Source organism: Salvelinus fontinalis, chromosome 8, assembly GCF_029448725.1.
Source record: "Salvelinus fontinalis isolate EN_2023a chromosome 8, ASM2944872v1, whole genome shotgun sequence".
Classification (NCBI taxonomy): Eukaryota; Metazoa; Chordata; class Actinopteri; order Salmoniformes; family Salmonidae; genus Salvelinus; species Salvelinus fontinalis.
Window position 1 is genome coordinate 31,781,611 of NC_074672.1, and position 27,057 is coordinate 31,808,667.

The window sequence follows — 27,057 nt, forward strand, 5'->3', positions numbered from 1 at the left end:
CTACCCCAAGATTACACTGAAATAACCCTACCCCAATATCTAAACCAGGATTACACTGCAATAACCCTACCTCAATATCTAGACCAGGATTACACTGCAATAACCCTACCCCAATATCTAGACCAAGATTACATTGCAATAACCCTACCCCAATATCTAGACCAGGATTACATTGCAATAACCCTACCCCAATATCTAGACCAAGATTACACTGCAATAACCCTACCCCAATATCTAGACCAAGATTACACTGCAATAACCCTACCCCAATATCTAGACCAAGATTACACTGCAATAACCCTACCCCAATATCTAGACCAGGATTACATTGCAATAACCCTACCCCAAGATTACACTGCAATAACCCTACCCCAATATCTAGACCAAGATTACACTGCAATAACCCTACCCCAATATCTAGACCAGGATTACACTGCAATAACCCTACCCCAAGATTACACTGCAATAACCCTACCCCAATATCTAGACCAGGATTACACTGCAATAACCCTACCCCAAGATTACACTGCAATAACCCTACCCCAATATCTAGACCAGGATTACACTGCAATAACCCTACCCCAATATCTAGACCAAGATTACACTGCAATAACCCTACCCCAATATCTAGACCAAGATTACACTGCAATAACCCTACCCCAATATCTAGACCAAGATTACACTGCAATAACCCTACCCCAATATCTAGACCAAGATTACACTGCAATGTGGGGGAGGCATTTCTGTGTGTGTTTGTGTGTCCTCACCCAGTCCTTCTGGCGTCCGTGTGTGGTGAAGTCATACACAGGGATCTTGACACTCTTTCCCAGTTTCAGTTTCCTCAGTATGTGTGCCAGCAGGCCAAAGTCAAAGGCATCAGGGTGGTCAAAGTTGTAGTCATTACTGGCTGCCGTGACCTGCTGCTCAGGAGTCAGAACCTACACACAACATTCGATGAATATTAAAATAACGTTAAACCATGGCCGTTTCGCAAGCAGAAAGAAAAAATCAGTGGATGAAGCATGAAGATAACACAGGTACGCAGTCATGTGCACGTGGACGTCCATGTGCACACACTCACCCTATCGGAGTGCCTCTCAACTAAGCTTGACTAAATTTAGGCGAGACGGGAATGCTGTGTCCCTCCTGTGAGGACTGTGCCAGAAGGTGTGTGTGTGTGTGTGTGTGTGTGGAAGCGCATGCACATTACACTGGACCGTAGCCAGCCCTTTCAAATTCGAGCCCTGGTATTTGGAACTCTCCTACCTCCTCCTCTCGTGGTTCAATCATAAGCACTTTACAAGTAACAGTGTCATAGAAATCCAGCCACTCCAGTGCTTCTCCAGAGCCAAGATGGGCCTGGGAAGCCAGAATGAGAGGTGTGGTATCTCAGAGTGGATATCCATTCATATGGGAGTGAGCAGGAGTTAGAAGTTTCCCCAGATCACTGTTACTTGGTCAGTACTTTTGTAAATCTCCCTAATGGTTAAGGTTTAGATTTGGGTTAGGGTAAACTGAACCTAGATCTGTGATGAATGGCAACTACCACTGCAACTACCAAAGCTGGTAGAGCTGCAGTAAAGCTGGTGACCTATAGTAAAGCAGGTAGAGCTGCAGTAAAGCTGGTGATCTACAGTAAAGCTGGTAGAGCTGCAGTAAAGCTGGTGATCTACAGTAAAGCTGCAGTAAAGCTGGTGACCTACAGTAAAGCTAGTAGAGCTGCAATAAAGCTGGTGACCAACAGTAAAGCAGGTAGAGCTGCAGTAAAGCTGGTGATCTACAGTAAAGCTAGTAGAGCTGCAGTGAAGCTGGTGACCTACAGTAAAGCTAGAATAGCTGCAATAAAGCTGGTGACCTACAGTAAAGCAGGTAGAGCTGCAGTAAAGCTGGTGACCTACAGTAAAGCAGGTAGAGCTGCAGTAAAGCTGGTGACCTACAGTAAAGCTAGTAGAGCTGCAGTAAAGCTGGTGACCTACAGTAAAGCTAGTAGAGCTGCAGTAAAGCTGGTGACCTACAGTAAAGCTAGTAGAGCTGCAGTAAAGCTGGTGACCTACAGTAAAGCTAGTAGAGCTGCAGTAAAGCTGGTGACCTACAGTAAAGCTAGTAGAGTTCCAGTAAAGTCAGGCTGTCACTCTGTTACAGAACACAGTAAGGGGAAGCTGATGACTCTTTTAATGATGGTTGGTTGACCAATATTGTTCTCCTCTTGTCCTCACCCTCGCTCACCCAAATGTTGCTTCTTTTCCCCCTCTCTCATCCCTCTCATTTTACATCTACCCTCTTATCCCCTCAGGGATCTTTCCATCTCTTCAAAAGCCTGGTCACTCAGGGTAGAGAGATAGTGAGCGATAGTGTCACGGCTGTCTTCGTCCTCCTCATCTGACGAGGAGAAGCGAGAAGGATCGGAGGACCAATATGCAGCGTGGTAAGTGTTCGTCATTTTAATGGAAAAACTGAACACTACAAAACAACAAAGTGACAACCGTGAAGCTAATGAACAATCGTGCTGACACAAACACTACACATAGACAATCACCCACAACCCACAATGACAAAACAGGCTACCTAAATATGGTTCCCAATCAGAGACAATGACTAACACCTGCCTCTGATTGAGAACCATATCAGGCCAAACACAGAAACAGACAAACAACATAGAATGCCCACTCAGATCACACCCTGACCAAACAAAACATATAAACATACAAAGCAAACTATGGTCAGGGCGTGATAGATAGAGAGGAGTAGAGCGAGATAGAAAGACAATGGGATTACGTGGTATTAAAACACTGTAGAAAACCATCTCCAGATCTCATTCAGATTTTGAGCGGAGTGAGAGGGAAGCTGTACAGTGCACGAGTGGTGTTGTGTTGTTTTTGTGTTGTTATTGTGTTGCTATTGTGCTGTTAAATATGTTTTTATTGTGTTGTTATTGTCAAATTAAATTAAATTGTATTTGTCACATGTGCTGAATACAACAGGTATTTGTATTCAGGTATACAACAGGTATACAACCTTACAGTGAAATGCTTACCTACGATCCATAACCACCAATGCAGTTCAAGAAAATATTTACTAAGTAAACTAAAGTAAAAAATGAAATAAAAATTAACACAATAAAATAACAATAACAATACTATATACAGGAAGAACCGGTTCTGAGTCAATGTGCGGGGGTACAGGTAAGTCGAGGTAATTTGCACACGTAGGTAGGGGTAAAGTGACTATGCATAGATAAAACAGTGAATAGCAGCAGTGTAAAACCAAAGAAGTGGCTCAATATAAAATTATTATTTATTTTGTATAATTTTTTTTGTCAATGTAAATAGTCTGGGTGGCCATTTGATTAACTGTTCAGCAGTCTTATGGCTTGGGGATATAAGCTGTTAAGGAGCCTTTTGGACCTTGGCGCTCCGGTACCACTTGCTGTGCGGTAGCAGAGAGAACAGTCTATGACTTGGCCTTCCTCCTTTTTTGGGCCTTCCTCTGACACCACCTAGTATATAGTGCTGGACGGCGGGAAGCTTGGCCCCATAGATGTACTGGGCCGTACACACTACCCTCTGTAGTGCCTTGCGGTCGGAGGCCGAGCAGTTGCCATACCAGGTGGTGATGCAACCCGCCAGAATGCTCTTGATGGTGCAGCTGTATAACTTTTTAAGGATCTGTGGACCCATGCCAAATCTTCTCAGTCTCCTGAGGGGAAATAGGTTTTGTCATGCCCTCTTCACGACAGTCTTGGTGTGTTTAGACCATGATAGTTTGTTGGTGATGTGGACATCAAGGAATTTAAAACTCTCGCTCCACTACAGCCCCGTCGATGTGAAAGGGTGCGTGTTCGGCCCTCCTTTTCCTGTAGTCCACGATCAGCTCCTTTGTCTTGAGGGAGAGGTTGTTGTCCTGGCACCACTGTGCCAGTTCTCTGACCTCCTCCCTATAGGCCGTCTCATCGTTGTCTGTGATCAGGCCTACCACTGTTGTGTCATCAGCAACCTTAATGATGGTGTTGGAGTTGTGCTTGGCCATGCAGTCATGAGTGAACAGGGAGTACAGGAGGGACTGAGCACGCACCCCTGTGTGGCCCCTGTGTTGAGGATCAGCGTTGCAGATGTTTTGTTGCCTACCCTTACCACCTGGGGGTGGCCCGTCAGGAAGTCCAAGATCCAGTTGCAGAGGGAGGTGTTTAGTCCCAGGGTCCTTAGCTTAAGAGGCGACTCCGGGATGCTGGCCTTCTAGGCAGAGTTCCTCTGTCCAGTGTCTGTGTTCTTTTGCCCATGTTAATATTTTATTTTTATTGGCCAGTCTGAGATATACATTTTTCTTTGTAACTCTGCCTAGAAGGCCAGCATCCCGGAGTCGCCTCTTCACTGTTGACGTTGAGACTGGTGTTTTGCGGGTACTATTTAATGAAGCTGCCAGTTGAGGACTTGTGAGGCGTCTGTTTCTCAAACTAGACACTAATGTACTTGTCCTCTTGCTCAGTTGTGCACCGGGGCCTTCCACTCCTCTTTCTATTCTGGTTAGAGCCAGTTAGCACAGTTGTGTGAAGGGAGTAGGACACAGCATTGTACGAGATCTTCAGTTTCTTGGCAATTTCTCGCATGGAAGAGCCTTCATTTTTCAGAACAATAATAGACTGATGAGTTTCAGAAGAAAGTTATTGGTTTCTGGCCATTTTGAGGCTGTAATCGAACCCACAAATGCTGATGCTCCAGATAATCAACTAGTCTAGCGAAGGCCAGTTGTATTGTTTCTTTAAATAGCACAACAGTTTTCAGCTGTGCTAACATAATTGCAAAAGGGTTTTCTAATGATCAATTAGCCTTTTAAAATGATAAACTTTGCTAACACAACAGGCCATTGGAACACAGGAGTGATGGTTGCTGATAATGGGCCTCTGTACGCCTATGTAGATATTCCATTAAAAAAACAGCCATTTCCAGCTACAATAGTCATTTACAACATTAACAATGTGCACCACACACACAGATGGGAAATTCTCGTACGAATCACTGAAGCATTCTGTTCATGTCTTATGATAAACTTGGGCAATTTAATTCATTTTCAGAACATTTAGTTGGTTCCTTACTACGTTCAATACATTTTTGAATATTGTTGATTTACGTTTTAATGTCTGGATTCCGTCTGCGTTCTTCGGATTTTATAGTGCCCTACACAAGCACAAACACACACACACACCTTGTAGAAGGAGTCCATGGAGAGCAGGACCACCCAGGGGACATCCAGAGCCTCTATGATCTTCCTGGCTACAGTGGTCTTCCCTGAGGCACTGCCCCCACACAGACCTGCAGAACCCACAGGGCACAATGGAAACTAGGTAAGATGAGCGAGGTAACTAGGTAAGATGAGCGAGGTAACTAGGTAAGATGAGCTAGGTAACTAGGTAAGATGAGCTAGGTAACTAGGTAAGATGAGCTAGGTAACTAGGTAAGATGAGCTAGGTAACTAGGTAAGATGAGCTAGGTAACTAGGTAAGATGAGCGAGGTAACTAGGTAAGATGAGCGAGGTAACTAGGTAAGATGAGCGAGGTAACTAGGTAAGATGAGCGAGGTAACTAGGTAAGATGAGCGAGGTAACTAGGTAAGATGAGCGAGGTAACTAGGTAAGATGAGCTAGGTAACTAGGTAAGATGAGCGAGGTAGACCACTTAAAAGTCCTTGGCTCAACTGAAAGTAGCTTTTCAATGTCTACAGTAACTGGACGAGTCTCTTTTATCAGCAGGGCACTATCTGAAACATTTCTGTTCGGTGTAGAAACCCCTCCTGCCGTGTTCAAATATCAAATAATGACTTACGACGGGGCATCAATAACCTTTATCAGTTAACACGTTGATGCTTATTACCAAGAAAGTCAGGTTTCATCTTGTAGCAGATGTTATCCCCTCTGCTTTCTCAGACAAAGCACAGGCACCCACGGCATCATAGAACAGCATTCAGGTGCATGACATTGTGACAGTAATACGTAGTTTCATTCACAAGCAATTTGACCAGGAATAGAGGGCTGTGGATAGCCCTGCTGCTGATCTTAACCCTGTGACGTTCACCATGTCACGTGTGTGTCTTGACTTAGAGGGCTTGGGAAGCAGGAGACATAAAACAGACAACAAAGCATTATTCTATTCAATTCTCCTGAGGGTTCCTACCGATGACGAAGGCCTCTTTGGACTGGGTTCCATGTTCGTTATACCAGGGTGGGCGGCCGGCTGTGTAGATGGTCCGCTTGGACGTCCGCAGCAGGGGCGGTTCTGACTTGCACTGGCTGGTAGTCCGTTTCCGTGGTGACAGCCCAGAGCTGACGGAGGTGAGGAGTCTGTCCAGGGAGCCCTCTCCGCCCCCGCTGCAAAATAATGAGACAGAAGAGCAACATGTCACTTCCTCTTAATTTCAGCAGTATGAAAAAAAAAACGGACACTTTTGGTGTGAACTATCCCTGTAAAACGCAGAATGTGTGAATATCAGATTTGAAAAGACAGCTCAAAGTTTGAGAACTGTTATCACAATACCAGCATATGTTCTTTGGACTTCGGACCAAGCAACAAAAATGACAGCATATACAACAAAAAGCTGCATAGAACACACTGATATACGTGAAGACCATCAGGAGATACAGAAAGGCATTATGGGATATGTTGTTGTTTATGTTGAGACAACATAAAACATTTCACAACAGTCACCTTTGTACAAATGCCTGTCTGATTTGGGCTGTAATAAAAAAGGTGTGTTCCCGTTCTGCTTTACCTGATAAACGACACAGGCAGTTGAGACAGCATACTACAAACATTACTGACGTGATTCAGTATCACTGACAATGGCAACACCTCCATATCTATCCTTCTACATTGATTAACACAGAGAACTAACAGTCAGAAGGAATCAGTCATCAATGATCACCTGTTGCTTTTTACGATGGACCCTTGATCAGTGCTCTGTTTACACCAAGTACTTTGTTTAGCCTGAGTATACTGCTTCCTATACAAACCACTGAATATATGTCAATCATATGATAGAATTGAGTCAATCCCCATCCCTGTCTCTCCATTTCTTCCCCTCTTCTCAATAACTTTCTCAAGGGTACGCAAGCTCACATCACAGTTACCATGCACATCAACACAGACAGGCTGTTGGTTTCTAAGTGCAAGATCACTGGTTGGTTGTGTAAGTGTGACCTGAGGCTAAGCCTTTGTCCCCTGAGAGTCAGCTTGTCTTCACTGGTGGGGGAGGAAGGGGACTGTTGTGTCTGTTGTTGATCAGGGTTACAGTACATCAACACTTGGATAGTTGCAACCCGCAACAAATGAAACCCTGCTTAGATGACTAGTATAACTTCTTATTTTAGTTACCACTGACTACTGAAATGCCTACCGTTGCTAAATAGCCTCATAAACATGGCATGGATCTTGCAAGATGAGCTCTCTTAGCAGATCCATCTTTGACAGAGCAAGTATGTTTCATTCATAACCAGTGGGATTTACCACATACAACTGGGAAAAATCCAATTGAATGCCCCTCTAACTGGTAATTACTAGTGGGAAACTCCTCTATCATCCAGAGCTCTCACTTTCCCACAAGCTAACCTCTGACGTCACCTACAGTGGTTCGTCCTTTAAAAGTTGCAGCATACTGCGGCGCAGCTTGCAATGTGCCGCAGAATTCTATGGCACGTTATTTAAGTGTGAACCACTGCTACCATTAATGCTAGTTAGTGCTAGTTTGACCACCAAATGGCATATTTATCAAATGATAGCCTTTAATAGTGGCTGTATTAGAGAATTTAAAACCTTTTTTTGTAAGAACATAGCATATGGGACTGATTTTAAGAAATGTTGCACAATTAATTTGCTTAATATTACAGTGTTTCTACTCCAAGAAAAGTGAAAAACCCTCTGGATTTCCATTGGGATGGATCGGAAAATATGGCACTGTACAACGTGACGGTCGGGAGTAGGCTACAGTACTGGGCTATTTAGCTAAAGAATCCCTGTGTCGTGCGGGCACGCGGGAGCCCGGGGCTCAATTCCCCGACGGGGAGGAAGGTGTAGGCTGTCAGAGATTATTATTAATTTAAAATGATCTAAAAGCCCGTTGGATATTCTCACAGATATATTATTAACCCTGTTATTAGCAGGCCAATATAAATTGGTCATATTGTTCATGGCTCCGGAGTGGCGCACAACGGGATTGCCTTGCAGTTCTCCAGCTGTATCCCCTGAAAGTGCACAAGGTTCAAGGCACGAGGTCAGAGGGCACGGGATGGGTTGCAGAGCAGCGCACAGAAGACCGACCTAGCCCATGGGGAAGTGAGGAGGAGGAAGGGGGAGGGGGTGGACCCCCACCCCGCCACACTGGCAACACTTTAACGGACATTGAACATGGGGTGAGACGTTTTTACTAATTTGTAAATAATGGCAGTTTGTTATTTAGAATTATTTCTGTTTTTATAGGGAGAAAAAACAAAAACCTACAGTCATCTCATGGGTCTCCAAGTCAAGGCTGGCACAGGTATTGAACCAGCATCTGTAGCAACACAGCTTATCTTAGACCATTGCGCCACTCAGGCGCTGTACAACATGAAAGGGTCGGGAGTGGCATACAGTACTACGGTAAGAGCAAAATAATCCTAACAAAAAAATAAAAATAATAATAAATAAAACCTTAGTGTAACAACAGTTTTAGTAAGTAATACTGAAGTTGTGCACAATTAGCAGTTTCTTTTAAGGTTCATGTCACCCATTAATTGTAAGTTTGAGACACATTAGCACCTTTGGACCCAAAAGCATAATCAGTGCTCTACCTCCCCCTTGCGCTGGTCTGGAGCAATGAAGTAGTGACGCAGGGTACCGTACTAAACCACAAATTACCTCTAAATCCTGCAGCATAATCACACAACTTTTAGTGGAGCAACCACTGTACTAAGGTAATTATCTTAATACCACCATTTTCGGCAGTTATATGCAACAAAATATAATTTAATAAATGTATTCATGTTTTTGAACACTATCATTTGTTTACAAGCATGATAGCTGTAGTTTTAGTTTATGGTTTAAGCAACTTGTTAGCAATTAGACAATCTGCATTTCTCAACAAGTTCAAAGCATGTGAACGCATCCAACTGGTATTTACGACTTCACAACTGGTAAATTCCTACCTCCCACTTGCTTACAAACACAGCATTGGTACTTTGAACCTGCCAGTGTGAATTTGTATGCACATAATGGATATGCAAATCTAACACCAACCCAGACCCGATCGCTGGACGTGACAACATTAGAACAACTGTGATTGGTTCACAGGTACTTGCAACAGACATTTATACATGTAGACCTACATAGTGCATTTGTTTTCATTGGACGCATGGGCATGGGATGGCATCAGACCAAGAGCTCAATACAGGGAGGTGGGGAGGGCATTCAAATGCATCTATTACTATTCTACCAAGATCGCAGCCCCAACTCAAACCACACAGACTGTCTGACATGGAACAGAATACGCTGAGTGGAACGTGCTTAGTCAATTCCCTCCAAAATACTACAGCCACCATGACTCGACATGTGAAATGCAACTTTGTTCTTAAAACATGCCCACAATAAGGATAGTCAGTCTCACACTCATTTGATTAAACTCAGTAGCGAAATATGCCTAAACCACTTAGTCTCAATCTCTGATCTAATTAAAGTCACCACCAGTACAATCCAGGACAACCAACCTAACCTACCACATTCCTAACAAGCCTTTTACAAAGCCATTTTGTCTAGAGGCAGTTTAGCTGTCTAGCAGGTTAGTCCCCATGCAACCCTGGTGCCTAAACCATTTGTCTAAACACACTTCTAGCTGTCTGATTGTAGCTCCACTAAACTTGTCTTTATTTCTCTCTCAATTCAATTCAATTCAATTCAAGGGCTTTATTGGCAATGGAAACATATGTTAACATTGCCAAATCAATTAACATCTCTCTCATTATATATATATACACATATGTGTGTGTGTCCACCTACTGTATTAAGCGAGAGATCCACACCTCTCCCTTAGAGGTTTGTAAGAACCCGGAACCCATTTCTGTGGTCGGAGAAAGTCCTAGGTAGGTAGGTACGTAGTAGATGTTCCTGCCTGTTCTGGACTTTCACTGCCTGTGTGGCTCCACTCCCCTGTGCTACTCCACCCCACGGCTTTATAGCCTAAATACCTTCAAGTGGAACAAGCAAGGGGTCAAAGGTGGCAGGCAGACATCAGGAGGAGGGCAGCAAGGTTACAAAAGCTCAGTGTTTTCATAACCGACCCATCCCACCCAAGGCAGCTTGGAGAGGGAGTGGGGAGAAGCGCATGGCAGCCTCTGCATATCAGTTGTTTTCTTCATGTGCTTTTCCCTGGACACACTACCAGTCAAAATACTGTGTACACTACCAGTCAACAGTCAACACACTACCAGTCAAAATACTGTGTACACTACCAGTCAACACACTACCAGTCAAAATACTGTGTACACTACCAGTCAACACACTACCAGTCAAAATACTGTGTACACTACCAGTCAACACACTACCAGTCAAAATACTGTGTACACTACCAGTCAACACACTACCAGTCAAAATACTGTGTACACTACCAGTCAACACACTACCAGTCAAAATACTGTGTACACTACCAGTCAACACACTACCAGTCAAAATACTGTGTACACTACCAGTCAACAGTCAACACACTACCAGTCAACAGTCAACACACTACCAGTCAAAATACTGTGTACACTACCAGTCAACAGTCAACACACTACCAGTCAAAATACTGTGTACACTACCAGTCAACACACTACCAGTCAAAATACTGTGTACACTACCAGTCAACACACTACCAGTCAAAATACTGTGTACACTACCAGTCAACACACTACCAGTCAAAATACCAATAAGAAGAAGAGACTTGCTTAGGCCAAGAAATATGAGCAATGTACATTAGACCGGTGGAAATCTGTCCTTTGGTCTGATGAGTCCAAATTTGAGATTTTTGGTTCCAACTGCCGTGTCTTTGTGAGACGCAGAGTAGGTGAATGGATGATCTCCGCATGTGTGGTTCCCACCATGAAGCATGGAGGAGGAGGTGTGATGGTGCTTGGCTGATGACACTGTTGGGGATTTATTTAGAATTCAAGGCACACTTAACCAGCATGGCTACCACAGCATTCTGCAGCGATACGCCATCCCATCTGGTTTGCGCTTAGTGGGACTATCATTTATTTTTCAACAGGACAATGACCCAACACACCTCCAGGCTGTGTAAGGGCTATTTGATCAAGAAGGAGAGTGATGGAATGCTGCATCAGATGACCTTTTCCTCCACAATCACCTGACCTCAAACAAATTGAGATGACTTGGGATGAATTGGACTGCAGAGTGAAGGAAAAGCAGCCAAGAAGTGCTCAGCATATGTGGGAACTCCTTCAAGACTGTTGGAAAAGCATTACAGCTGAAGCTGGTTGAGAGAATGCCAAAAGTGTGCAAAGCTGTCATCAAGGCAAAGGGTGGCTGCTTTGAAGAATCTATTGCATGGCCAATGCAGACGTTGGATTGACCATAGGCCCAGATGCACAATGCACTTCTCTCTCCAGAATGCTCTCTCTCCTGCCAATTTGTGCACATTAATTGTGTGAATTGTTTGCATTTGATTGTTTGTCTATATCAATTTCTAGTTTCATGCATAAGTAGTAGTACACTTACCGGCTGCCACCCAGTTACTCAACCCTGTACCTTAGAGGCTGCTGCCCTGTACATAGACATGGAATCACAGGTCACTTTAATAATGTTCACATACTGCTTTACTCATTTCATATGTATATAATGTATTCTACTGTATTTTAGTCAATGCCACACCGACATTGCTCGTTCTAACATTTATATATTTCTTAATTCCATTTTTTTAATTTTAGATGTGTGTATTGTTGTGAATTGTTAGATATTACTGCACTGTTGGTGTAACGGTTGTCTTCGGAAGGACGAGACCAAGGCGCAGCGTTCTCAGAGTTCCAGATAATTTAATCACGAATTGAAACTAAAACAGGACAAAACAATAACGAATACAATGACCGACCAGCTTCGATGTGCAAACTCCCTGCACACAAACAAAGAACAAGATCCCACAAAGAAAAAGGGAAAAGGGCTGCCTAAGTATGATCCCCAATCAGAGACAACGATAGACAGCCACACTCGGCCAGAAACAAAGAAATACAAAACCTAGAATGCCCACCCAAGTCACACCCTGACCAAAACAAAATAGAGACATAAAAAGGATCTCTAAGGTCAGGGCGTGACAGTTGGAGCTAGGAACACAAGCATTTCGCTATACCCGCAATAACATCAGCTAAATATGTGTATGTGAAAAATAACATTTGATTTGAATTCCTAATGTACAATGTTTATTACTTTGGTTAAGGTAATTATTTTAATGCATTCAATATTTTTATTCCAGTCTTCCTGTTCTCATTGTCTAAGTGGACACATTGTTTGCAGATCGCACAACCTATACTACACTTGTGAGAAACAAGTTTTGGTTTGTTTCATTCCATTTACGAGTTTAGTCAATTTAGTAATTGTATTTTGTTTGGAGCGCTCCTGTCAATGTTGAGTAAGGACGCGCACACATAGAAGTAGGCCTGATTTACACATAGAAGTAGGCCTATAGGCCTTTGGCCTGATTTACACATAGAAGTAGGCCTATAGACTACCTGACAAATCTTTCCAGCTCTCAAAGTGAAAAATGTTACGCTCTGATCCAATGGAAATGTCATAAAATAGGCCTACCAGATTACTTCTTATCACTGCTTGACTTGGACTGAAATAGGTTCCGGTACTCATTTTGGGTGCCGGTACTGTTTATATTTAGGTGCAGGAGCTCCACAATACTTTTGAGCTAGCATTCTATAAGAGGAACAGGAGCTCAAGCAGTAGAACATTTGAGGTGCCGGGTACTCAGCTCCGGTGAGCTCCTCCCCAAGTCAAGCACTGCTTCTTATCCCTTGTGAAAATAGCCTACAGCTGTGTCTGTCATGAGAGGGGAAACTCTGTAAACTTGTATACAATGTTGCAAGTTCGCTAGTGCAAGCATTGGGGCTGGACCCAAGTTAATAGTTGATACAATGTTTCAGGTTTGTTGCAGACAGGCCATGTGTCACCTGACCTTAGAGATCCTTTTTATGTCTCTATTTTGGTTGGTCAGGGCGTGAGTTGGGGTGGGCATTCTATGTTTTGTTCTATGTTGTCATTTTCTATGTGTTTGGCATGGTATGGTCCCCAATCAGAGGCAGCTGTCAATCGTTGTCTCTGATTGAGAACCATACTTAGGTAGCCTGTTCCCACCTGTGTTTGTGGGTAGTTGTTTCCTGTTTTGTGTTTTTTCACCTTACAGGACTGTTTTGTGTTTTTTCACCTTACAGGACTGTTTTGTGTCGTTCGCTCTCTTTGTTGGTTTTTTGTCATTCAGTGTTCAGTTTATTTAATTAAATGTACTATGAGCACTTACGTGTTGGTCCGATGATTCCTATTCCTCATCATCAGACGAAGAGGAGGAGCGTTACACCATGTGTAGCCAATGTGATTAATAGGATATTTATTTTTATCAGGATATTGTCTACCTGCTGGTTGCAATGCTTTTATTTGTTGGCTTTATTGCAGGCTATTTTTACATAGTTACTTTTTAGGTTCGTATCATTTTAATTTAGATTTGGGTAGAATTTTAATTAACCACATGACAATGGTTTTAAGATGAAGACTTTATTTAAAAAATTAAACTTTCACAAAAATAAATTGATAAATTGGCATTCAACATGAGAAAGGTTGCCTTCTCCTCTCCTATTACCGGAAACTTCAGGAGAGTAATGGCAGAATCTGTGAAAGCCAGCAGGAGCGGGAGGAGAATAGTTGGGTCAGGTTAAGTTTTTTTTGGGGGGGGTTATTTAGATCTCTGTTTAAGCATCAGACAAACTCAATGCGTATAGTTTATTTTCTTAAAACACATAGTAACGCTCGTCGTAAGGAAGAGTGGACCAAAGCGCAGCGTGGAAAGTGTTCATGATCTTTATTCTCAAGACTCACTCAAACAGAAATAACGAATACAAAAACGAAAGCGAACAGTTCCGCCAGGCAGATACTAAACGGAAAACACCCCACAAAACCCAAACGGAAAATGACAACTTATATATGATCCCCAATCAGAGACAACGATAGACAGCTGCCTCTGATTGGGAACCACACTAGGCAAAAACAACAAAGAAATAGACAACATAGAATGCCCACCCCAAATCACACCCTGACCAAACAAAATAGAGAAATAAAACAGCTCTCTAAGGTCAGGGCGTGACCGTGTCTATATATATGGAAAAATACATGTTTAAAAATGTTGACCAATTGATTGGTCGAAAGAACAGACAACTTTTGGTTGACCAAGATTTTGGGGGGGACAGCCCAATTAAGTATAACTATACGAAATCTAAGATGTGTCAAATAAATTATTTCCAATTTAGGGCTCCAGATAAGCATTTGCCATGGATATATATATATATATATATTTTTTTTTAATGGCGCCCCCTTGTGTTCATATTCAGTAATACCGTATATCCCAGTATGGTACAGAAAAGGTATGACAAATTAAAATCTGGATACTGCCCAACCCTAATCTGGGTTATCAGTTAAAGCCAAGCCAGGGTGCCATAAAACATGCCCTCACTCCATAGTTACACAGATACAAACATCTCTTACACATAAATGTGTCAATTCCGACCTCACACTACAACGCGCACAAAAATGCAAACATAAAAGACTATATAAAAGAGAGCAGCAAATAAGAGCAAACTATGTAGTCCAGATGGAGGAGCTATCCAGGCCCCCCTGGCGCTGATAATAATAGTAAACCGTAAACAAGATGGTGGGTCACAGGCGATGCAACATGTTGCATTTTAACCACCCAACTCCACATACTGCAACACAAAATAATGTCTTGATGCGTACACAACTTCTTGACGAGTACACAGCAAACCTTACTTCCAGATTTCACATAACTCATCCTTACTCACCATTACACAAATTAAGATGGTGCTGGAGAACAAGGCTGACGTTTTATGTATTCTTAACCAATACTTTTTTTTGTTTTGTTTTTTTGCGTTATTTGTAACAATTTTTTTTACTTGTTTTGTGCATAATGTTGCTGCTACTGTCTCTTATGACTGAAAATAACTTCTGGACATCAGAACTGCGATTACTCACCACGGATTGGCAGAATCCTTTTTTTCCTTTAACGAATCTGACAAGCCCAATGTGAATGATATACTGCTTACCGGGAACAGGCCCAGATCCCCATCATTTGTGTGAAGGGAAGGCGGAGAAAAAAGGGGCCAGAGGGCGGGCAGTTTTCTGAGAATTCGTAAGCGATCGAATAAAACCCCACTTCCTTCCATTCTGCTAGCAAACGTGCAATCTTTGGAAAATAAAATCAATGACCTACGCGGAAGATTAAACTACCAACGGGACATTCAAAACTGTAACATCTTATGCTTCACGGAGTCGTTGCTGAACAATGACATTATCAACATACAGGTGGCAGGTTATACGCTGTACCGGCAGGACAGAACAGCGGCGTCTGGTAAGACAAGGGACGGCAGACTACGTATTTTTGTAAATAACAGCTGGTGCACGATATCTAAGGAAGTCTCAAGGTTTTGCTCGCTTGAGGTAGAGTATCTCATGATAAGCTGTAGACCACACTATCTACCTAAAAGAGTTTTCATCTGTATTTTTCATAGTTGTCTACATACCACCAGAGACTGATGCTGGCACTAGGACAGCACTGAATAAGCTGTATTTTGGCATAAGCAAACAGGAAAAGGCTCCCCCAGAGGCGGCGCTCCTAGAAGTTGGGGACTTTAATGCAGGGAAACTTAAATCCGTCTTACCAAATTTCTATCAGCATGTTAAATGTGCAACCAGAGGGAAAAAAACTCTGGACCACCTTTACTCCACACACAAAGATGCATACAAAGCTCTCTCTCACCCTCCATTTGGCAAATCTGACCATAATTCTATCCTCTTGATTCTTGCTTATAAGCAAAAATTAAAGCAGGAAGCACCAGTGACTCGAACAATAAAAAAGTGGTCAGATGAAGCAGATGCTAAGCTTCAGGACTGTTTTGCTATCACAGACTGGAATATGTTCCGGGATTTCTCCGATGGCATTGAGGAGTACACCACATCAGTCATTGGCTTCATCAATAAGTGCATCGATGATGTCGTCCCCACAGTGACCATAAGTACATACCCCAACCAGAAGCCATGGATTAATGCAACATCCACACTGAGCTAAAGGCTATAGCTGCCCCTTTCAAGGAGAGAGACTCTAACCCGGAAGCTTATAAGAAATCCTGCTATGCACTCCGACCAACCATCAAACAGGCGAAGCTTCAATACAGGACAAAGATCGAATCGTACTACATCGGCTCTGATGCTCTTCGGATGTGGCAGGGCTTGCAACCCATTACAAACTACAAAGGGAAGCACAGCCGAGAGCTGCCCAGTGACACGAGCCTACCAGACGAGCTAAACTACTTCTATGCTCGCTTCGAGGCAAATAACACGGAAACATGCATGAGAGCACCAGCTGTTCTGGAAGACTGTGTGATCACGCTCTCCACAGCCGATGTGAGTAAGACCTTTAAACAGGTCAAAATTCACAAGGCCGCAGGGCCAGACAGATTACCAGGACGTGTACTGCGAGCATGCGCTGACCAACTGGCAAGTGTCTTCACTGACATTTTCAACCTCTGCCTGTCCGAGTCTGTAATACCACATGTTTAAAGCAGACGACTATAGTCCCTGTGCCCAAGAACACTGAAGTAACCTGCCAAAATGACTACCGACCCGTAGCATTCCGGTTGGTAGCCATGAAGTGCTTTGAAAGGCTGGTCATGGCTCACATCAACACCATTATCCCAGAAACCCCACACTCACTCCAATTTGCAATCCGCCCTAACAGATCCACAGATGATGCAATCTCTATTGCACTCCACACAGTCCTTTCCCACCTGGACAAAAGGAACACCTACGTGAGAATGCTAATCATTGACTACAGCTCAGTGTTCAACACCATAGTGCCCTCAAAGCTCATCAATAAGCTAAGAACCCTGTGACTAAACACCTCCCTCTGCAACTGGATCCTGAACTTCCTGACGGGTCACCCCCAGTTGGTAAGTGGTAGGTAACAACACATCCGCCACACTGATCCTCAACACAGGGGCCCCTCAGGGGTGCGTGGTCAGTCCCCTCCTGTACTCCCTGTTCACTCATGACTGCACGGCCATGCACAACTCCAACACCATCATTAACTTCTCTGGGGTAGGTGAGATGCTAACGTCCCACCAGGCCAACATCCGGTGAAACCGCAGAGAGCTAACATTCTAAATACACCATTCGTTATTTTAAACATTCTTGTAAATACATGTATCTTACATCATTTAAAAGATGAACGTCTTATTAATCCAGCCGCTGTGTCGGATTTCAAAAAGGTTTACTGCAAAAGCAAACATGCGATTTTCTGAGGACGGCGCCCCACACACAAGTATTACTAGCATTTTCCAACCAAGCATTAGCGTCACGAAAGTCAGAAATAACAATCAAATAAATCGCTTACCATTGAAGATCTTCCTCTGGTGGCAATGCCAAGTGTCCTAACTATACAGTGAATGTTCGTTTTGTTTGATAAAATCAATTTTTATAGCCTAACACGAAACATTTGTAAACCGCTTGCGTCGTGATTTCCGTCTCATTCAACTGTGGACGAAGCGTTCGTGGTAATTACACACACTAAACAAACGTTTATCCGGTCATGGTTGGTTTCATTGCAATCGTCTGGTTGTTACTAACACAACCATACTTGATGGTTCTTTTCCCGGGACGTATTGACCGAAACAAACCGATTTGAAGACACCAATCAATGACCTCATTGCGCACCAATGGTAGGACCGGTCTATCGTTGATTGACTGTATTTTGGCCCAATGACCACTGATCATCTTGAAATCTAGCTTGGAAGATAGCCAATGAGCTGAGGTAAACGGCAATATGTAATGGTTATACGTTCGAAGACCAGCCTTTGTGGTAAACTCTGGCGTAAAAGAGGTTCATTCGCCATTGCAAATCCTACTTGACGGAGCCACGAGTGTCACGCATAGCAGTACATATTCAATAGCATTTTCAACAAGTTTATATATTTAAATTATGGCGAATAAATCAGGAAAAGCTAAAACAAAGTCTAGTTATACAGATTTAACCCAAATTATAGAGGAAATTGATAGAGACAGCGAGACCGAGTTGCTTCAGGAAGATGAATCTTTCAGCGAAGCTAGTTTTGACTCACATGCGGAAGACATGTTTCTGCCTGGCGAGGATGCCATGCTGGATTGGTAAATTCTAATGCTAATGTCATTGTTTGAAATTAATAATATCAAATATTATTCATTTGAGATTTTTTAAAAGATTTTCTTGTTTTATTTGCAATATATAAAAATATCATCTGTAATGAAATGTGTAAAGTACACATTGGCTATACTGTGTGTGTGTGATATATTTTTAAAATGTATTTTACATAAACATGGATTGGAACAGCACTTCACCATAGTGATTATGTTCCCTGTACTCTATATATATCTGATTATTTTACGTTTTGATACAGGGCTCATACGTGAAAGTATTGTTACTGATTTTTTAAATCTTTCACAGAGGCAGTGATTCTGATTATGAGCCGCCAATGTCTAGGTGTCCATCTCCCTCTGAAGCTGGTTCTTCCAGCCGGACCCCCGCTGTCTCCGGCTCCACACCTACCCGGCCATCTAGAGGTGTGAAGTCAGTGACAAAGAAGTGGAGGTGGGGAAGAGAGAAACCTGCAGACAGAGGGCCAGAGGGTCGTTGGCACTCTGTGTTAGAAGATGATGTGGAACCAAATCCACCAGTTGTTAGACCCAAAAGGCAGCTAGGACCTCAACTAGACATGACTGCAAAGTAAAGCCCCCTTCAACTTTTTCAACTGTTTTTCACCTCGTCAGTCATTGATTCCCTGGTGTCAAACACCAATAAGTACTGGGCTAAGAACCAGGCAGGAAAGACAGAGGCATGGAAGACTATTTCCATGTCAGTCCTTTTCTGCTCCTTTTCAATGGTCATTTACATGGAGCTGGTGAAGTTGAAAACTCTAAGGGACTACTGGAAAATGTCAGCTCTCTATCAACTGCCTTTCCCCATGACTGTCATGTCTTCTAAAAGGTTTCTGACTACCTCACGGGTGCTTCATATCAGTGACCCAGAAGTTGATGGGGAGAATGACAAGAAGAGAGGCACACCAAGGTTTGATAGGCTCTGCAAAATCAAACCTCTCTACCCCAGCATCGTTGAGGCCTGCAAGACCTATTTTCAGCCCGCCCAGAACCTGTCCATCGATGAGAGGATGGTAGCCTCAAAGGCCAGAATCAGCCTCAAACAATACATGCGTAACAAACCAACCAAATGGGGTTACAAACTGTTTATTTTGGCTGATTCTGTGTGTGCCTACACTTGCATTTTTTTGTTTATGAGGGGGAAAACAGTTTTGCTACCGGTAATGGATTTAGTTATGATTCTGTTATGGAGTTATTGGATTTTCAACTGCTGGGGAAGGGGTACAAACTGTTTGTGGACAACTTCTACACAAGCCCTACCCTGTTAACAGAGCTGAGGAAGCGGGAGGTGTGGGCATGTGGCACCATTCGTACCAACAGGGTGGGATTTCCAAAGACAAAGGTGAATGACATGCCTAAGCGGGCTGAGCGGGGTACCATGCGATGGATCCGTGAAGATGGCCTGCTGTTTGTGAAGTGGATGGATACCAGAGAGGTGGTCATGTGCTCCAGTATCCACAAGTCCTTCAGTGGAGATCACGTCGTCAGGCGTGTGAAGGACGGTGCCGGGACATGGACCACAAAACAATTCCCCATCCCAGCTGCTGTGAAGGACTACAACAAGGGCATGGGAGGTGTGGACCTGTCAGATGCGCTGATAGGTTACTACAATGTTTTCCACAAGACCATAAAATGGTACAAGACATTTTTCTATCATTTCATTGACATTGCTGTGGTGAATTCCTTCATCCTCCAGAAGGAAATGGCCAAGAGCTGTGGACGGCCCCCCATCTCACAGCTAGCCTTCAGGGAGCTGCTCATCCAGGAGCTTGCTAGCTACAGCAAGTCCACTGCAGCACCTTCTGCTCCAACCAGTGGTGTTCACCTGCCCAGATTAATCTCTGCAGACATGAATGTGCCTCAGGGCAAAAAGGGCACAGTAGGGAGACGTCGTTGTGCCCTTTGTCACAGGAAATGCCCCATCACCTGCACCACCTGTTCAGTAAGCCTCTGCTTTACAGCAGAAAGAGACTGCTATGGGCCATGACACCAGCAGCACAATATAGAGGACTGAGGGTCTTCACAATATTGTAAATAGAAATGTGTAAATAGTTACCCTTGTTATTTGTTAGTTTATAATTATTTATTTTTTATATATATCTTTTTTTTTTTTTTTTGGGGGGGGGGGGGGGTGTTAGAATAGCATTTATATATTTTGTATATAGTTCTTTCCTTCAAAATGTATCACTGTACCAATTCGGCCACCAATTCGGCCACACCTCCATTTGTGTGGGACACCTAGGTGACTTCATGCTCAATGTCATGTAGCTCGCTCATTTTTGAAGTTATCTGTCTAAAACTTTGCTCAGCTATTGTTGCCATCTTATGTTCTTCATTAAAATCATCCACAGCATCCTATCTGTATGTTTGGCTGTGCACCAACAAATTAACATGGTCGAGGGACACCAAGACAGTCATGAAGAGGGCACGACAAAACTTATTCCCCCACAGGAGACTGAAAAGATTTGGCATGGGTCCTCAGATCCTCAAAAGGTTCTACAACTGCACCATCGAGAGCATCTTGACTGGCTGCATCACTGCCTGGTATTGCAACTGCTCGGCCTCCGACCGCAAGGCACTACAGAGGGTAGTGCGAGCAGCCAAGTACATCACTGGGGCCAAGCTTCCTGCCATCCAGGACCTCTATACCAGGCGGTGCCAGAGGAAGGCCCTAAAAATTGTCAAAGACTCCAGCCACCCTAGTCATAGACTGTTTTCTCTGCTACCGCACGGCAAGCAGTACTGGAGCACCAATTCTAGGTCCAAGAGGCTTCTAAACAGCTTCTACCCCCAAGCCAAAAGACTACTGAACATCTTATCACATGGCTACCCAGACTATTTGCATTGCCCCCCCTCCCCCCACCCCCCTCTTTTACACCGCTGCTATTCTCTGATGTTATCATCTATGCATAGTCACTTTAATAACTCCCGACATATTCCCTCAATAAGCCGGTTGACTTTGTAAGCCGGTTGACATTGATGTAAGCCGGTTGACAATAAGCCGGTTGACATTGACTTTGTACCGGTACCCCCCTGTATATAGTCTCGCTATTTTTATTTTACTGCTACTCTTTAATTACTTGTTTTTTTTGTTGTTTTTTTTACCTCTCTAGGATGTGTGGGATGGTAGCGTCTCACCTGGCCAACATCCGGTGAAATTGCAGAGCGCCAAATTCAAAAACAGAAATACACATAATAAAAATTCAAAAAACATACAAGTGTTATACATCGGTTTAAAGATTAACTTCTTGTTAATCCAACCGTTGTGTCAGATTTCAAAAAGGTTTTACGGCGAAAGCATACCATGCTATTATCTGAGTACAGCGCCCAGCACACAAAACATTACAAACAGTTACCAGCCAAGTAAAGGAGTAACTACACCAAATGCGATCATGACACGCAGGTTAAAATATCAAAACAAACTCTGAACCAATGACATTAATTTGGGGACAGGTCGAAAAGCATTAAACATGTATGGCAATTTAGCTAGTTAGCTTGCACTTGCTAGCTAATTTGTCCTATTTAGCTTGCTTGCTGTTGCTAGCTAATTTGTCCTGGGATATAAACATTGAGTTGTTATTTTCCCTGAACTGTACAAGGTCCTCTACTCCGACAATTAATCCACACATAAAACGGCCAACCGAATTGTTTCTAGTCATCTCTCCTCCTTCCAGGCTTTTTCATGTTGAACTTATATGGTGATCGCATCTAAACTTTCATAGTATTACCACGACTACCGGCAAAACAGTTCGTCTTTCAATCACCCACGTGGGTATAACCAATGAGGAGATGGCACGTGGGTACCTGCTTCTATAAACCAATGAGGAGATGGGAGAGGCAGGACTTTCAGCGCGATCTGCGTCAGAAATAGGAATGACTTCTATTTTAGCCCTTGGTAACGCAGACGCTCGTTCGCGCGCGAGCAGTGTGGGTGCAATAATTGAATAACATGGATTTCTAAATTTATTTTGCGACGCTCGTGCACGCAACGTGTCCGGTCTGGTCAGCATGTTAGTCATTGGATACTGTAAAGGCAGTCAATGGATGGATGTTTCTCGGGTTTTCGCCTGCCATATCAGTTCTGTTATACTCATAGACATTATTTTAACAGTTTTGGAAACTTTAGAGTGTTTTTTATCCAAATCTACCAATTATATGCATATCCTAGCTTCTGGGCCTGAGTAACAGGCAGTTTACTTTGGGCACGCTTTTCATCCGGAGGTGAACATAGTGCCCCCTACCCTAGTGAGGTTAAACTGCATTGTCAGTATGGGCTCATAAGTAAGCATTTCACTATAAGGTTGTTTCACTATAATACCTGTTCGGCACATGTGACTAATACGATTTGATTTGATAACCTGACATTACCCAAACTACACACAAGGAGGACGAATAATTCAATATTAAATTAATCAAATTAGTATTGTATATGAAAAAATAACAATGTTAAAATATATCACATTGCACATTTAGTAATGACAGAATGTATTTTAAACTTCACATAATCTAAAACTTTGTGAAAAAAAAAATATATAGAATATATATAAATAAAGCACACCAAAGATGGCATTAACGATAAGTAATACAATAAAGATGGCATTAACGATAAGTAATACAATAAAGATGGCATTAACGATAAGTAATACAATAAAGATGGCATTAACGATAAGTAATAAAATAAAGATGACATTAACGATAAGTAATAAAATAAAGATGACATTAACGATAAGTAATAAGACGGCCCTTCTAAAAGCCTCTTTCACACCATAGCCTGCTGAATTTGCAAGATAACTTTTCTTTCATTTTGATTTTGAAAATGTGGCACTGACTCGCCCATGGATTTATGTTTCAGCATTGTCTTAATGAAGAGTTCGGTGTAAACTAGCTATGTTCGACACGCACAGTTACAAGCCTGCTAGAGTTAGCAGCAGGCGGACGAGCAACATCCACCTTCGTAGTACTGATGAAGCTTGAGTACTGACGAACCTTTTAACTGAAGCTGGTTAGCTTTAGAAAACCTTGAGTAGATCTAGCTTGCTTCATAGGATACCCCTCAGGTAAGCTATTACATAAGCTAAATAGCTAACCCATCAACACAACAAAAACTTGTATTCTACTAAAGCCCACTAGCTATAGAAGAGATTGGTTGGTCATGTCCTGCCAGCCAGTCTCTTTAAAAGAGAAAGACAGATAAGGATAACTCACTAGTCACTGCTATAGAGGAGTGGAGGGTAATGAAAACACACAGGCATGTACAGGACTCCCTGAAAAACAGTGGCAAGTGTTACTGAATGGACTATCCTGGATAAATAAATACAATGAAATGAATGACGCAGCTCACATGGAGCTCAGTCTTAAACACAGAGATAGAGGGGTAAACTATATAGACACAGAGAAAGAAGACAAATGACAGTAGAATAAAAAGAAATATATAAATAAATGCGAGGAGGCACTTACCTGCAGCCTGTTACAGTCCAGCAGCCTGATATCCTAGCTCCTGTATTCAAAGTATTCATGATGAAACGAGATGATAGGAGAACAAGGGTTTGTCTATGAGATGTTAACTAGTGTTTCAGTTCTTGTTATTGTCAGTGAGGTTGACATCAGCTACTGATACACAAGTGCACAGGAGGCACTTAGTCCTACTGCCCCTCTGGCTAGGCAAGTCCACAACAGAGAGAACGGGAGAGCAAGAAAGAAAGGAAAGAGAGAAAGATAGAGACAGTTGGGGGAGAAACGAAACTATGCTTCAAACATCAGTTTTGCTTTCTATTCCCTCCGAGCGGCAGAGAGAGAACATTGTAGATAAAGAGCGCAATAGTAAAGAATCTGCAGCACAGCCTGCTTCCCTCTCCTTCCTTCTCTCTCTATCACTCCCCTCCCCTCCCCTGTGCTCCGCAACCAGCCGTGCAGCCAACAAACGTAAGAGGATAACCTGTCCTCCAGATTATGTTCATTAGGTTGTATTAATAGCAGCAGGTTAGAGAGAGTCCTCCCCTCTGCAGTTGTATACACACACACACACACACGCCACTCGCCTCGCCAGGCCCACCAACCAACTAGTCATCTGTTTCTGACAGTCATTGTCACAACACTTCACTAGAAGAGACAGAGAAAGAGAAACAACAGAAAGAGGGAGAGAGAGAGAGAGAGAGAGAGAGAGAGAGAGAGAGAGCCTCTAAATGCCCCCTCAATGTTTGAGTTGTACTTCAAGTCAACAACAAACAAATGGAGGAGTGTTTTCTTTCTCAGAGAGAGAAAGCAAGAGAAAAAAGGAGGGAAAGACAGAAAGGAGGACAGAGGGGGGGGGGGGGGGGGGGCAATAGTATTCCCTAGTGGGCAGTCACTGTTTCTCTACGTGCCTGACACCCGAGTCTGGGGACAGCAGCATGACAGCGTGCACACACATGCGCACACACACTGATGGCTTTTTCAGGTTCCGTATAGATAGAACAGCGGCTTCTGGAAGAGAAGGGGAGGGGTATGTTTCTTCATCAAAAATTCCTGGTATACCGAAGTTGAAAATATCTCGAGCTCCTGTTCACCCGACCTGCTAAAATGCTGACCCCACTATACGCAGAGGAAATTCTTGTGTGTTATTATTACAACTGTGTATGTATTGCACAAGCAAACACCAAGGCGGCACTCAGCGAACTGTACAAGATCATTAGCCAGCAAGAATCCTCTCACCCGGAAGCAGTCTTTATTGTCGTGGGTGATTTTAACCAAGCATGTTTAAAACACATTATATACAGTATATCAACAAGATGTATCCTGCTCCACAAGAGGAAACGATGTGCTGGGCCATGTATAAACAAACATCCACGATGCGTACAAAGCCTTCCCCCGCCCCCACTTCAGCCAATCAGATCATGTCTCTGTTCCTACTCCCCACCTACAAGCAGCAACTCAAAAGGGAGCCACCGACACAGAGAATAGTGAGGCACTAGACAGAGGCAGACTCATTGCTGCAGAATTGTTTTGAGAATACTGATTGGAATATGTTCAAAGATTCATCCATCCAGGTCTCATCCATCAACATTGAGGAATCTACATCATCAGTCACAGACGTCAGTAGAAAATGTGTTGATGTTGTACCCACAATAACAATCCGGACATACCCCAACCAAAAACCCTGGATGAACAGAGATTTTCGTACAATGCTGAGAGCCTGTACTGCAGCATTCAATGTCAGCAAACCCTGATGACTCTGATGCGTGCGACATATACAAGGAAAGCAGGTACGAGCTCCGCAAATCCAAAAAGACAATACAGACTCAAACTTGAATTAATGTTCGACAACTCAGACTCGCAACGCATGTGGCAAGGATTACAGACTACCACGGACTACAAAGGTAAATCCAGTTGTGTGATGCCCACCGAAGTCTCCCTCTCAGACAAGATTAAAACATTCTGTGATCATTTCGAGGCAGACAATACCGAGCCATCCAGGAAGCCTCTTGCTGCTCTGGACGACCAGGTGCTTATGCTCTCAGAGGCTGACGTGAGGAAAACGCTCAAAAGAGTGAATACTCACAAAGCCCCTGGCCCGGTTGGCATCCCTGGTTGTGTCCTCAGAGTGAGTGCTGGACCCACTCCAATTTGCCTACAGCTCCAACAGATCCACGGAAGATGCCATTTCCATCGCTATTCACACGGACGTAACACATTGGAACAAGAGGAACACCTATGTAAGAATGTTGTTCATTGACTACAGTTTAGCATTCAACACTATTGTTCCCTCCTAGCTCAACACCAAGCTCAGAGACTTGGGTCTGGACTAGAGGTCGACCGATTAATCGGAATGGCCGATTAATCGGGGCCGATTTCAAGTTTTCATAACAATCGGAAATCGGTATTTTTGGGCGCCCCCGATTTGATTTATTTATTTAATTGATTTTTTTACACCTTTATTTAATCTTTATTTAACTAGGCAAGTCAGTTAAGAACACATTCTTATTTTCAATGACGGCCTAGGAACGTTCTGCCTCGACAGATTTTTAACCTTGTCAGCTCGGGGGATCCAATCTTGCAACCTTAAAGTTAACTAGTCCAATGCTCTAACACCTGATTACATTGCACTCCACGAGGAGCCTGCCTGTTAGCGAATGCAGTAAGCTAAGGTAAGTTGCTAGCTAGCATTAAACTTATCTTATAAAAAACAATCAATCAATGACTGTCATTGCTCCAATGTGTACTTAACCATAAACATCAATGCCTTTCTTAAAATCAATACACAAGTATATATTTTTAAACCTGCATATTTAGCTAGAAGAAATCCAGGTTAGCAGGCAATATTAACCAGGTGAAATTGTGTCATTTCTCTTGCGTTTATTGCACGCAGAGTCAGGGTATATGCAACAGTTTGGGCCGCCTGGCTCTTTGCGAACTAATTTGCCCGAATTTTACGTAATTTAGAGAACATTGAAGGTTGTGCAATGTAACAGGAATATTTAGACTCATGGATGCCACCCGTTAGATAAAATACGGAACGGAATAAACGTTTTGTTTTCGAGGTGATAGTTTCCGGATTAGTCAAAGGTATTTGGTTTAGAGAGAAATAGTCGACGCGTTATAA

The 27,057-nt window shown here is 43.0% G+C and overlaps 1 protein-coding gene across 5 annotated transcripts in view; it reads right to left on the reverse strand.

Annotated features, from left to right (window-relative positions):
- uckl1b (uridine-cytidine kinase 1-like 1b) overlaps positions 1-27,057 on the reverse strand; it is a 61,031-nt gene that overhangs the window by 19,306 nt on the left and 14,668 nt on the right. The window contains exons 1-4 of one of the 5 annotated variants that reach the window (XM_055932852.1): positions 23,937-24,349; positions 6,165-6,358; positions 5,200-5,306; positions 768-938 (exon numbers count right to left, since the gene is read on the reverse strand). In XM_055932852.1, the coding sequence (XP_055788827.1) occupies positions 768-938; positions 5,200-5,306; positions 6,165-6,358; positions 23,937-23,995 (531 nt within the window). In that variant the 5' untranslated portion in view covers positions 23,996-24,349. Of the gene's footprint in view, positions 1-767; positions 939-5,199; positions 5,307-6,164; positions 6,359-23,936; positions 24,350-27,057 lie in introns of those variants that run through there. The other 4 variants (XM_055932853.1, XM_055932855.1, XM_055932856.1 and 1 more) reach the window with 4 other exon arrangements.